The sequence below is a fragment of the Chenopodium album genome, chromosome 4 (genome assembly GCF_948465745.1).
Source record: "Chenopodium album chromosome 4, dcCheAlbu1.1, whole genome shotgun sequence".
NCBI classification, from domain to species: Eukaryota; Viridiplantae; Streptophyta; class Magnoliopsida; order Caryophyllales; family Amaranthaceae; genus Chenopodium; species Chenopodium album.
In genome coordinates, this window is record NC_137837.1 from 2866772 (window position 1) to 2879859 (window position 13088).

The window sequence follows — 13088 nt, forward strand, 5'->3', positions numbered from 1 at the left end:
TATTAAACTTTCTTTTTCTAAAGCTAAAAAAAAAAATATATAAGTCTAGTAAAAATTAATTTCTATTCGATGATATTAGTTTAGTTAAGTTAAGTAAAAATAATTTAAGCTATGTGAATTAAGTTTTAATAACTAAAATTCAAATTTTAAATAACAAAGTATAACATATAATCGGTAATAATAAGTTTAGCTTTAAATGATGTTTTAAACCTACTTATTTTTATAATTAATCTAGTTTGAAGTTTAGTTCTCGTTCACTTCACCTTATTTTTATTGAACTGAAATTAATTTTATTGAACTTAAATTATTTTTACTGAACTTAAATTTTATTTACTGAACTTATTTTTTTTACTAAACTGAAATTAATTTTAATTTGTTGAACTGAAATTATTTTTACTGATTCTCTATTATATTTTTTCTTTAACGTTACTGGATTTACTGAACTAAACTTATTTTTTATTGAATTGAAATTAATTTTACTGAACTGAACTTACTTTGATTGAACTGAACTTACTTTTACTTATGACTTTACGAGTAACTGAAATTATTTTTACTTAATACCAATATACTAAACACGGCCTTTAGTATGTGACAAAAAAATATTCCGTAGTAATAACAAGTTTTAAGTTAAGTAAAATAAAAGTTATATTCAATTAGTTCAGTTAAATTTAAAGAAGTTTCCGCCACAAGTGAAAATAAGGCGAAGATAGCAAATTAAAACCAACTTTTAAAATAAACATCCAAATGAACTTAATAATAATCTGTTACAACGGCAGCCGGCCTTTTCGGTTTCTTGCAATTTGAACCTCCTTTAGTCCTTACTCCGATCCAAGCTTTTCATGTTCTTTGAAAACGTTAATCAGCAATTTACACAATGCAATTATTTGTTGGAAATTTGGAATACTTACCTTTTTTATTTTTAGGTGCCACTTGCAAGATTTTACACCTGTATTATTTTATTTTCCTTATTTTAGGGTTCAAATAAGATTATGGTTTTAATTTCGTATCAAAGATAAGATTTTGATTGGAGAATTTTATTTAATTCCTAATATTTTAGATACTAGTAATAATTTTTTGATTTATTTCCTAAAATACAAATTTCTTGTGACTTTGCATTAAATTGAGAGTAATTAGCAAAATTAATGGAAAAGGAAACATCTTCTTGTGTTTGAATTACTCAATTACTATTGACTTACTCCGTATGTCTTTATCCAGCACTCCTTATCTCATATTCTCATGTCTCATGGGATGTATAGTTACTTGAAAGTTGAATTGAAATTATGCCCTTTAGGCTTTAGACACCTCTAAATTTTATTTGTTACTCAATTTAGTTCATAATAATATCCATACTCAAAATTTATTAGGATAAAGTACTTTTTTTTTTTTTTTGAGAAAAATTAGGATAAAGTACTTAGTATAACAAGTTAATAGTTATAATTTTTTTTTTTATCACGCCGTCGTAGACTTGTGGTTATGCAAATAATATACGAAGTATTAGTTGTATCTTATTACTAACTTTCTCTGTTATTTATTAATTGCAACAATCAAGAGAGTTTCACATTTGTTATAATTGCTAATGCACATTTTATATCATTAATATCTCTAATAAAATTAAACATTATTTCAATTACTTAATGCATAAATCACAAAATACGATAAAAGAAATATGCATAAATTCTACTCATAAAATAGTGTAACATTAAAAAAATTGCAATAAAAAAGAAAAGGGAGTAAACATATGTTTTGCACTTTTGCATTGCGTCCTACTCCCTTCCGTCCCTTAATTTAGATTCCTACTTCTCTCTATTATATGAGGAATAAATGCTACAAGTACGAATCTAATTACGGGCCAAAGGGAGTAATATATTTGATCGATTGGTTGTTCAATCGACTAATATAATACTACGCATAAACTATGTACAGCAATATTAAAATTAAATAGGCCCTACTCTGTCACTTATTTCATGAAAAAAAAGTTCAATTTGAAATTTAGAATACACCACTAATTAATCAGTTCTCCCATTTCTTTTTGTTTTAGCTAACTTAGGATAATTATATGTACTGTGATAGGATAAAATTCATCAATAACTAAACCATATTTATCTCCCACTCTAACCCTTTTTATACGGTAGAGTCCAATTTTATTAACCAATTAAATCTTTTAAATTTACGAAGAAAGAATTATCAAAAAAATAAGTAGAAAATCACTTGCATTTTTTTTTCTCCCCATTTTTAAAAAATGAGCTCTTTGTTAATTGACTTATATTATTGTAACAAATAGTTCAATTTTTAGAATAAAGGGTTAAAATGCAACTTATACAACGTTGCAAGTCTTGGATTTACGTGGTCCACTAGCAAGACATTAGCTACTTCAACTAATAGTTTAACATGGAAATGTGTCATTCGATGATAATGACAGATTGACAATCACTCAAAGGATGATCCAAATATATATGATCACATAAAGTATATTGAAAATTTGAACTAGGGCAGTAGAAAAAATTCAACGCAATATTGATAACATGATTTTGGAAGCGCAATCAATCGTACTTGGAGAAAGGGTAATAGACATCAAAAGGAAGATCACCTGCTAATTTCTTTACTTAGTACACTTTGTACAACTACTAGGAAGTCTAGGATCGATCATCATCTAGGTTTGTGTGTTGGCCTGGTCGATATCAACTGCTCGTACTTGGTATGTTGCACACGAAACACCATCATTCTTTCATTGATTGGCGTGAAGTTAAGTAACTTTACATTTATAGCTCAAATCACCGACCTTTTGATACATAAAATTAATTGTTACCTTAATGTAAATGACACGTTTATAGGTCTTTTCCTTATGTTATATACATTTTTTTTCTAATACATAGGCCATGAGAGTACTCTAGTAGTCAAAGTTACCAATAGCATACCAGTGCAACAAACAATGAAACAACAAGCCAGTGAAGCTACTTGCAGAAGGGATATCTCACACGGTCACGCCCATGATCATTGTGCACAACAATGAATTTAGTGTGCACCGTGTACGTATGAAATTTGTCGTCATTTGATCTACTCCGTAATGTTTTGACTTTTAGTGTGCACCGTGTACACATGAAATTTTCCTTTTTACCTATTATTTTGACGTATAGTGTGCACCGTGTACTCATGAAATTTGCCGTTTTATCTATGTTTTGACTTAACCCTTCCCTATTATAGCAAGGTCATAACCTTAGTTTTTTTGTTTGCGCTGGGAGGTGGGTATTTTTAGCAGCAGCATCATATTCTCCAATTTTTGTTCTTCTCTGTTAATAGTAATAGAACTTGTTTTGACCTAAATGCCTGATTACTAAATTCACTATAATAAGCATAATACCAAAAGAAGATTATCGAGCACAGAAAGATAAATTTTTTACACAACAATTACTAGCAAACTAGCACAGAAAGATATAGTTTACATAAAATTTACAGAAGATTGAATGCCATTTGACATAAATTTCAAGACCTCATGATAATGCTTGCATGCAACCCTTAATGATTCTCACACTCTAACAGTTTTATCAAGAGATGATCGGAGACGACGAAAACAGTTATCGAAACCAAAAAAAACAAGCGGTACTCGTCATCTACAACGGTAACACTAGTTTTTAAATTTTCTTCTTTTCACAACAACAAAAACTGGTCTTCCAAAAACCAAGATTCTTACATCAACAACATACAAAGCATGAGCTAAGTATTATCACAGTGAACTTGTTTTTCCAACGAAATACAGCCAATCAAATCCAAATATTAACACAAGAAATTCAAGGTCTGAAATGAATGCGTCAAAGCACGCACAATCAATTGTTCTTTGAGAACGGGTAGACTCCACAGATGGTATCCCATGTAGAAGTACCCAGCCCAGAACTTTGATTTGATTCATCACAAGGCAGAGCACTGCCTTGTTTGTGTTCATAATTGAAATCATCACCCAGAAGTGCCCCAAAATCTCCTGTGATTGATTCGTCTTTGCTGCGCCCAATGCGATGGCTAAACCAATATGAGTCCAGCAACGCATCAGGCCTTAAATACTCTAGCGGACATGAAATGTCCTTCTTCCCATCTAATTCTGCTGATATCCAGTCAAATTTGCCTGCATGAACAGTAAGAATTAGATTAATTTTTTAGATGTAAGAAATCAAAGATATAGACTACCCTATATATCCAGTCAAATTTGCCTGCATGAACAGTAAGAATTAGATTAATTTTTTAGATGTAAGAAATCAAAGATATAGACTACCCTATATTAAGGATAGACTACTAGAATTACATAGCACTAGAAAGAACAGAATTAAATGGCTAAAAGTACAACAAAGAACAGTAGAGATTAGATTAAGTTGTCTTGAGGGTTAATCTACTCTAATTCAAGCAGTTTTTTTTATATCTAAAAAAAATAAAAATTGATGATCTTGGTTGGGATCAAAATGAAAGAACTAGCTTCCCTACACCCCTCTTCGGAATTAATTAGTCCTGTGTCCAATTATTAAGCAGAAAACTATCCATCTTTATTTCTCAACTAATAACAATTTCCCTATGTCCCTCGAGTCAAGCTTTGTCCTGTGACTCTGTGAGACCACAAAGACAAATTTACTCAATGGCTATAACAGGTATTTGAAAGATTGAATACCATTGATTAAAATTGCATATGTAACATGATAAAATTTTAACAACTGAGGTTAATGCAAGAAACAAATTACTAACCTGGTATAGTCTCAGGCTCAGCTGACTGGGGTTCATCTGATGAGCTTCCACCACTAACAGGAGTGAACTCGACAAAAACAGAAGCAGCAGAATGACTAAGTGGTGATATTGGATCACCACAAGCATCCCATTTTGGTTCACATACATTTCGTGATGAAGATTCAACGACATCACCAGCCATGACAGAAGTGTCTAAACCCTGCTGGTGAGAATTATAATTTGAGCACTTCAAAGACTGTGATTCATACACAATTGCCTCCAACAGGCCACTGCTGCGTGGCGAAGGGCAATTTGATTGAGTGTGCTCACTCAAGGGGGATTGGATTAAAGTATCAACAGACTCAAGGGAAGGCAGCGGGGAAGATAGAGTAGCCCAGCTACCTACTTGAGATGCTGAGTATTGGAGTGAAGGGAGCTCCAGCTTCATGGCCTCGGAAACAGGCTCAGAAGAAGAGGAATTGCCATTAATAGGGGCATGGCTGCCAAGAACATCAATCGCGGAGGTTCCATTGATATTCAAATCCGGATCATATATAGGAGGTGACCAAAGAGGCTGTACAGGGACAAGCCTTCCAAAAGGATCATCTTCATGCTGTTCAAATTTAGGAAAAGTAATGCTGGTACTTGGAACAGTAACATGGAACTGGCTATCCACCTCTCGAAGGCGTTTCTGAGGATTCAATGATGAAAACATGAAACCATAACTATTAGATGAGCTCACACCTTTTGGGAGGAGACTTGCAGGAGCAAGATCAAGTAAAGCAGGATCAAGCCCAAAATTCTTGAACTCTACTTCAGGAATCTGAAAACTATTTGTATCTGAGGATTCGGAATGGTGCATGTCTCCACTCTGGCATGTCATCATCTCCTCACTTTGTTGACTATCATTCCTTGCTTGCCTACTAACACTAGGAGGATATATGGGTAAGCCAGCTCGTAGCAGCCTCTTAATTCTTGTATTCCAGTAGTTCTTTATCTCATTATCTGTACGCCCAGGCAACTGGAAGGAAGAAGGAAGAAGGAAGTAAATAAGCATTAACATATTGGAAGCTAGGACAAATATAGGGCGACTGGGATATGGGGAAAGAGAGGAATCAGAGAATAAGGTAAAAAGAAACGGAAATAAAAAAGAAGAATTGCTGAATATATGTGATGAAAGTTTAGCAGAAGACATCACATGATATGCATGAACAGCTAGAAATGAGCTACAGACAGGACACAGGATGCAATTAAAGTATTATTCAAAACTAAATAAAAATTGAAAGCAAGATAAACAGGAAGTTGAAAGTGCACAGAAAAATAAACCGAACCACATTTCACTCTGCGAAAAGTGAGATATTATTCCCACTAGAGAACTGAGTCCAACAGATGACATAGCAACATCAGAGCAATTTAGCCAGACATTAAATTTTACCTATAGCACACAAAAGGCCTTACAAGCAACCGTCATATTTTTCCTTTGATGCAATCAGAAACTTACATACCAGGATAATAATAAACAAGTTAAGACTCTAAGTTCTGTTTTCAAATGTAATAGCCTAATGCAACCCCTCCCCCCCCCCCCCCCCCCCCCCCCCTCTTCCCCCAAGAGACCAGGGTTGAATGATCGACCAGTGTCATGACATGAGAAGCAACCTAAACAAATAATAAATGCCTTTAGCTTAGTCTGGGAAAAAAAAAAACAAAAGGCACACATCGGGTACAGAAAACTTCTACCAAGTGTCTATTACAGACTGATAAAATGATTCATTTCCAAAAGGGAGTAAAAACAAACATTGATTTTTGACTTTCAGATGCAGGAAAATATCCAGCGCTATGTGAGAACTGTTGAAAATGACACAATTTCAATGTTTACATGTGATTAAAATATGTAGTCAACGAATTGATATTAAGAACAGCTAATAAAAAAGCTTAAGGGAACCCATAAGTTCAAAGCAACAAGCATGACAAATTTTTAAAGAGAGATGCTAAAAATGTACCTCTGCAGCCATACGAGCCCACTTATTACCCATCTTAGCATGGAGTTCTATGATACGATTTTCTTCTTCAGGGGTAAATGATCCTTTTTTCAAATCAGGTCTCAAGTGATTTGCCCATCTCAAACGACAGCTTTTTCCACATCGTGAAAGTCCTGAATGTTTTTGGACTGCATTCCAATTTCCCTCTCCATGCTTTGTGACATATTCCACCAATATTGCGTCCTCAGCTGAGGTCCACGGACCTTTCTTTAGACAGCTTCCCCCAGAAGAGTTCCCACCACTCGAAACCTCTTCAGCACCAGGGGAATTTTTACGACATCTTGCAGCCTTCCTTTTGTCACTGTCGCTTGTCATTTCAATCATTTCAACAGATTGCCTAAAGTTGTCAGCAATCCATCAGAATGTTGAAACAATGATGTAGCTTAGCAACTAGATCATCCTAAAGACAAAAAACAAGCAATACAAAAAACTATGCAAATAGATTTAGCAACATTGTTGTCATGGCAAAGCAACAATAAGGTGCATTTGCATTTCAAAAGCAGGAAAAAAAATGAGTGCATATGCCAAAAAAAAATCAATGCTTAAACAAGTTTCACAAAGGGGGCCAAAAACAGAACAAGCTCCACTTGAAAGATGCCGAATAAGGCTTAATTTTTTGCAATTAATAGTACACTCTAGCATTCATTCTACGAACCTCATGATAAACCTCTTCGAGTCCTCATTTAACAAGACAGACAAGGCACAACAATCAAACATCTCTATAGAGTAACCAAATGTCATTCTACAATGCAAACTCAACCAAAACAGAAAACCATGGATAAAAGAGCCATAAAATCTCACATTTGCGCGCTCTTAAGGATCATTGGAGCGGCTCGAAAAGGTTAATTGGAAACTTAAAACAGCATCAACAGACACCAATAACAATGAAAACAGATGAGATACCGATACGACGATACCTCATCATAACAATGTCATGAAACAGATTGGATTTCATCATTCTCAATTTCATAAATCATACTAAAGTGGACATAGAATATATGCTACTTTCTGCTCAAAATTCCATAGTTTCAAATGGTGATCCAATCACAACTAACATCAATTGAAACAAATCACAGTAAAATCTGAATCATTTCTGCATTTTCATGAATAAACTAGTTTTCAACAACAATATAATTGAACTAATTTAATAAACAGAGGAAAAAATAAACACTTTACCTGAAACAGTTGAACTGCAATGGTGATCAATCTTCAACAACCACCCAGATAACTCCCACAATCTGATGCCCTAATTCAGACCAATTGGAGCCTAATTAAGCTTATCAACTGAATTTTTTTATGAAAAAAAAATATGAAAAATTGGTACCAAAAAAATTTAGGAATTACAATGCTTTTGATCGGATAGAAGAAAAAATCAGCCTTGACTGAAACTTAATTCACAGAATTCAGATCAAAAACAAATTCCCAAAAAAAATTTAGGGAAAAATACACTTAAAAATTCACGATTTTTCAGATCAAATCAGAGTACAAATTTTTTTAAAAAAATCTAAAAAAAAAATACCCAAAAAAATTCAACTCATAATTCGAAAAATCAGCGCAAACCCATAACGACCCTCATCAATTTCAGAAAACCCACAACACCAGAAACCCAATCAGATCCAGAAAAAATTCAAAAAAAATAAAATAAAATTGAAAAACAGAAGAAATGAGGAGAAAACCAAAATTTAAAAAAGGGAAAATCTGGAATTCAAACTAGCCGTAATCGAAGAAAGAAGACGACATAAAGAGCGATCAAAAGGAATTGAGTACAGAAGAAGAGAAAATAAAGAGAGAAAGTAGAGTGAGAAACGCAAGTGTACTTTTTTTTAGAGAGAGAAAGGTAAAGTTTTAGAGAGAGAGTAAAAATGGCGAAATTGGAGTAAAAGTCGGGGAGAAAGCTTAGGGCGAGAGTACACACAGCTTTGCTACTTCTCCCAAGTGTTGTTGCTTTTCTTCTTCTTCCTCATTCCCCCTCTTTCTCTCTCTTCTTTCTCTCTCTTCAAATTATTTTTTCTGCGTTTTATATAGAAAAAAATAAAATTAGACCTATATTTTATTATTGGGTCAAAATATTAAAATATGTTTGACATTATAGTAGGCCCAATATTATAAGTACATGTTACTTTAATTAATTGATTAATAATCACATGAAATTAAGAGAATAATTAAAGTATAATTAATGAGTATGATATTATTGTATAATATAATGTTTTGACTTAATTATTTCCTTTTTGACATAATGATTTTCCTATTATAGAAGGAGAAGTTTGCCTTTATTAGAAGGGATCTTTTTATTGTTTAATAATGGTAGTGAGTAGTACTAGTCCTCTAGTGTATGATAAAGTTTTTGTACTTTGTTAGACTCGTGTGTTTTTTTTTTATTTAAAAAAAAATTTAAAAATTGATGTAGATATTTATGGGATTGAATTTAGAATGAGTCAAATAGATTTAGATCTCAATTTTGTAATTTAAATTTTGAAATTTATCCTATTTTGTTTTTAAAAAAACTCATTTGAAATTGTGTGTATTTATCTATGTTTAATATGTTGTCTAAATATAATTGTATATTTTGATACTAAAATTTAGCCATAATGATGTCAAACAAGCGCTAAAATTAACGGTTTTTGGAAAATACAAATTGGGTGAACATTTTAGTATTAAAATTTAACCATAAGGACTATTAATAAGAGACGAAGGGAGTAAAACTTATTACTTTGTTTATTCCCAAATTAAAGGCCCGGTTTGGTGAAACCAATAGTAGCGGATAGCTTTTAGTTGTCGAGAATTGGATATATGTTTTAATAAAATACAATAAAAGTCATACACTCCACTTTACATTTCGACTGTTAAAAATTTTAACATTTGAGAAAACCACCTCAAGTAACAATCGTTATATGAAGCGCTATCTTACCAAACACTCGTATCAAAACGATAACTGATACGTAAAAATAAGATAATGAATTTTTGGTGGTTCAAAATAAATTAAATAGAAAACATTTGATTATTGATTGATGAAATTTTATTTAGTTAGATGAAAAGAGAGACAAAAATAGTGTGTTGTGATTTAATTTTAAATGATTACTATATACTCCATCCGTCCTTTAAAATTATTACACTTTAACCGTCAGGCGTCAGTTAAGTAATTAAATTGACTATGATTCAAAACTATACTAAACTGGAATTACGGCAATTTAAACCAATTTCAAAGATAAAATCATGCTGATACATCTCATAGCTGCAAGTCCATGCATATAATTGCACTTTTTAGGGTTGGTGAATGTACATCGGAAGTGAAGATGTGTTTGACTGAAATGTATAAATTGAAATGATCATTAGCAAGATAACACTTTTATTCCACTATTTGAAAATAGCAGAGTAAAAGTATCTGGTTTATATTATAATATAACTCTCTCTATATTGTACAGGTTTATATTACAATATAACTCTCTCTATATTGTACAAGAAGGTGTATTATATAGGAAAACTTGTGTATGGTATGACTTCTTTGTTGTGTTGTATTATTGAATGCCCATGACCTATATTTATAGGTGTAGATGGAGCTTGATTGGAAGATATGGCAGGAATATTCTAGAAATTCTTTCATCATTCTTGTATCCATAATGTTCTAGAAAATTCACGAACCATTGAGCAAGTACTGATCTTCCTTGATAATTCCGAAAGCATTTAGAATATGCACAATACTCCACCAAAATTACGGGCTTATAAAAATTGGGTCATACCCAACACAAAGGAAGCCAAATTTCAGGCTTTTGGCTCATTGATCCATATTTTACGTTGTCCACATTACAGCACAATTAAGTTACATTTTGACATGAAGAGTAAATGTTGGAACAACCCAGCATCAGCACACAACAGAATGGTGAACAATAAATAACAAATGGCCAATTAATTTACGAGACAGGTTAGATGATAAAGAAGTTACCAGGTAGTGCTAGATTTTCATCGTATGCTCAACCAAACAATCACTTACATAATAATATCAACTCGGGCAAATAAAATATATTCTCCTATGAGCAAAACATTCTTGCAAACAGGTAGCTATGGCAGCCCTGCACAACATCGATCAAGGGTGCAGTTTGGCATGCATTCTCAACATCACAATTTTTCCATTTCATCAAAATCTTCTCGGCAGTACAAGCCACCCTGTGCTGCAGAACGGCACCACCCTGAGGCCCAATCAAATTCAGCCTTGTTGCAGCGGAGATTACGTCTCTTAGAGTGATAAACAAGTAAGCCCGTTGAGAAATATCAGGAGAAATTCCAAGAAGCCCACAAACAAGTCCAAATATGGGAGCATGGTGGAAGGAAATAGCCTTAGCACCCAGTGATTGTTCTCTCATGATTTTCAAAGAAGGTACTTCTGTAAACATGGCTGCAGCAATTCTCAGAAGAGCTGAACCTTGGGTAGTTGATGCTTTACGAGCTACCTCATTGGTTAGCATTGCATCCAACATCTTGTCAAGTTTATGCCAAGTTTCTATGTCATGTGATATAGTAGTAGCATGTACAAAAGGGAGTAGTAAGCTCCCGGTATTTTGCAAAACTTGGATCACAAAAGTCTGGAGATCCTCAGGATTATTGATTAAACGAGATTGTATTGCAGCCTCGAGGCCAAATGAATGTGCAAAACCACCTGTTGGTAAAATGGAATCAAGAAGCTGCCATAGGCTCCATTCCAAGGAGTTGCTAGATGGATAAACGTCACATTCTTTATTTTCTTCCATCACGCCCTCCATTTAAAAGGGCATAGCCACATAGATGTAGACACTCTAGCATTACAATGAAAATTTACATAAGGACTTGAGCAGGCAATGTCAGACATTTCAAGGGTAATATCTCAGCGACTCAGAGAGTCAAGAGTCTCAGGTCAATACAGGATCAGTATAAGTTGTTCAGTTCAAAGGTAAGATGCTATTGGCAAGACCTCAAATAAATAGCAGAATTCAATATCACATTACAAAATCAAGCAGAGAGACGCTGCTGAACTAAAATCTCTGCTATACGACCAACAGAAGAAACATTACAGATTTACAGCTACCAAGCCTAACATCCATATCGTGAATTCAATCAGTGGCTCTAATGAGCCTCTTTACGCCTTAGAAGAACCAAAAATGAAAGAAAAACTATGGCAAATTTCCAAGGTTTAATGCTTATGCTAAGGTTCAAAGCTCAATACACAAAACACAAACACGTTAATGCAATGTCATGTATACTCCATGGTGGACCTCAATATGTTCGGTTTCTTATGAGAAGTTTCACTTACCTAAGGGGAATCAAACTAGGTAAGCAACATCCTCGATTCAAACATTTTTGTCAACCTCAATCAAACACCCTCATTGTTTTCAGATGTTTACACTATTTTACTTCAATTTACAATCAGAATAGCGCGAATTACTTTAGCCATTAGAGTAACATGATCACACCAAATGTTTATTGAACATTTTAATCTCTAAATGATTATCAAAATGCAAAATTCCTTGCAAACATCAATATGTAAAATTATAGCTATGATTCAGATTGGAAACAAAATGGCATAAAATGATACAATTTTTCAGAAATAACATATCTAAATCATCAATCAACAAAACTAAATCATCAACAGTATATTTCATATATATTCAACAACTCAAACAACAAGTGAAAAGAATCAATAAAAGTAACCTCATTAATCCCGATAATTAACCACAAAATTTCCACATTCTAATTAACTCTACAAAATTATTACACAAATCAAAATAATTATCTGTAAATTGTAATATTACAAAATTTAAAAAATGAGATAGAGCAGAAATTACCTAAAAATTGTTGCTCAATTGATTTGCAGGAAAAATGTGGATAATCGAAGATTGAAGTTCTTAAGTTCCTACCAAATCAAATGAATTGGAATTTGTAAGTAAAGCAAAATGGAATAGAGTATCAGACTAGTAAAATTGAAATTCTTCTTTTCTCTGAAAATAGGAAGAATAAATAAATTGGGGGAAATAATAAGAGGCCGGAGGAGTTAGTTCTGTTTAACATATTTGGAACTACTCCTTACTGTTTGACTTTATTACTCGATGCGATTTAAAGAGCTTCCGAGCCGGACTTGAATCCGAGAATGATCCGTGTCACTTGGTTTTCAGGAATTTTTTTTTAACCCGTTTAAAGACTTTAAACAGTGACTCGACTAGGATTTTTTTTTTTTTTATTTTTTGAGAAAACTCGACATTTTATATATGGTGTTGTTTGTTTTATAAGGGAATTTACTTCCCATAGAAATTTGTATTTTATGGGAATTAAATGGGGGGTGTTATATACCGCCATCCAAAATGATCAAAACCGCCAACATTT

General features: G+C 33.1%; 2 protein-coding genes across 3 annotated transcripts; both read right to left on the reverse strand.

Annotated features, from left to right (window-relative positions):
• Positions 1 to 3471: 3471 nt before the first annotated feature.
• LOC145628534 (transcription factor GAMYB-like) lies at positions 3472 to 8737 on the reverse strand. Of its 2 annotated transcripts, XM_081680854.1 has the most exons (4): positions 7917 to 8737; positions 6702 to 7077; positions 4723 to 5722; positions 3472 to 4114 (listed from the first exon to the last, which is right to left on the reverse strand). In XM_081680854.1, exons 2-4 carry the CDS (start codon positions 7062 to 7064, stop codon positions 3822 to 3824), a joined length of 1656 nt encoding a protein of 551 aa, XP_081536980.1. In that variant the 5' UTR covers positions 7065 to 7077; positions 7917 to 8737; the 3' UTR covers positions 3472 to 3821. The 2 variants fall into 2 exon arrangements, with proteins under 2 accessions (XP_081536980.1, XP_081536981.1); XM_081680855.1 differs by having other exon boundaries at positions 6702 to 8737.
• A 1734-nt stretch (positions 8738 to 10471) lies between these two features.
• Positions 10472 to 12768, reverse strand: LOC145626319 (urease accessory protein F-like). Its single transcript, XM_081678746.1, has 2 exons — positions 12554 to 12768; positions 10472 to 11527 (listed from the first exon to the last, which is right to left on the reverse strand). Exon 2 carries the CDS (start codon positions 11492 to 11494, stop codon positions 10766 to 10768), a length of 729 nt encoding a protein of 242 aa, XP_081534872.1. The 5' UTR covers positions 11495 to 11527; positions 12554 to 12768; the 3' UTR covers positions 10472 to 10765.
• Positions 12769 to 13088: the final 320 nt, after the last annotated feature.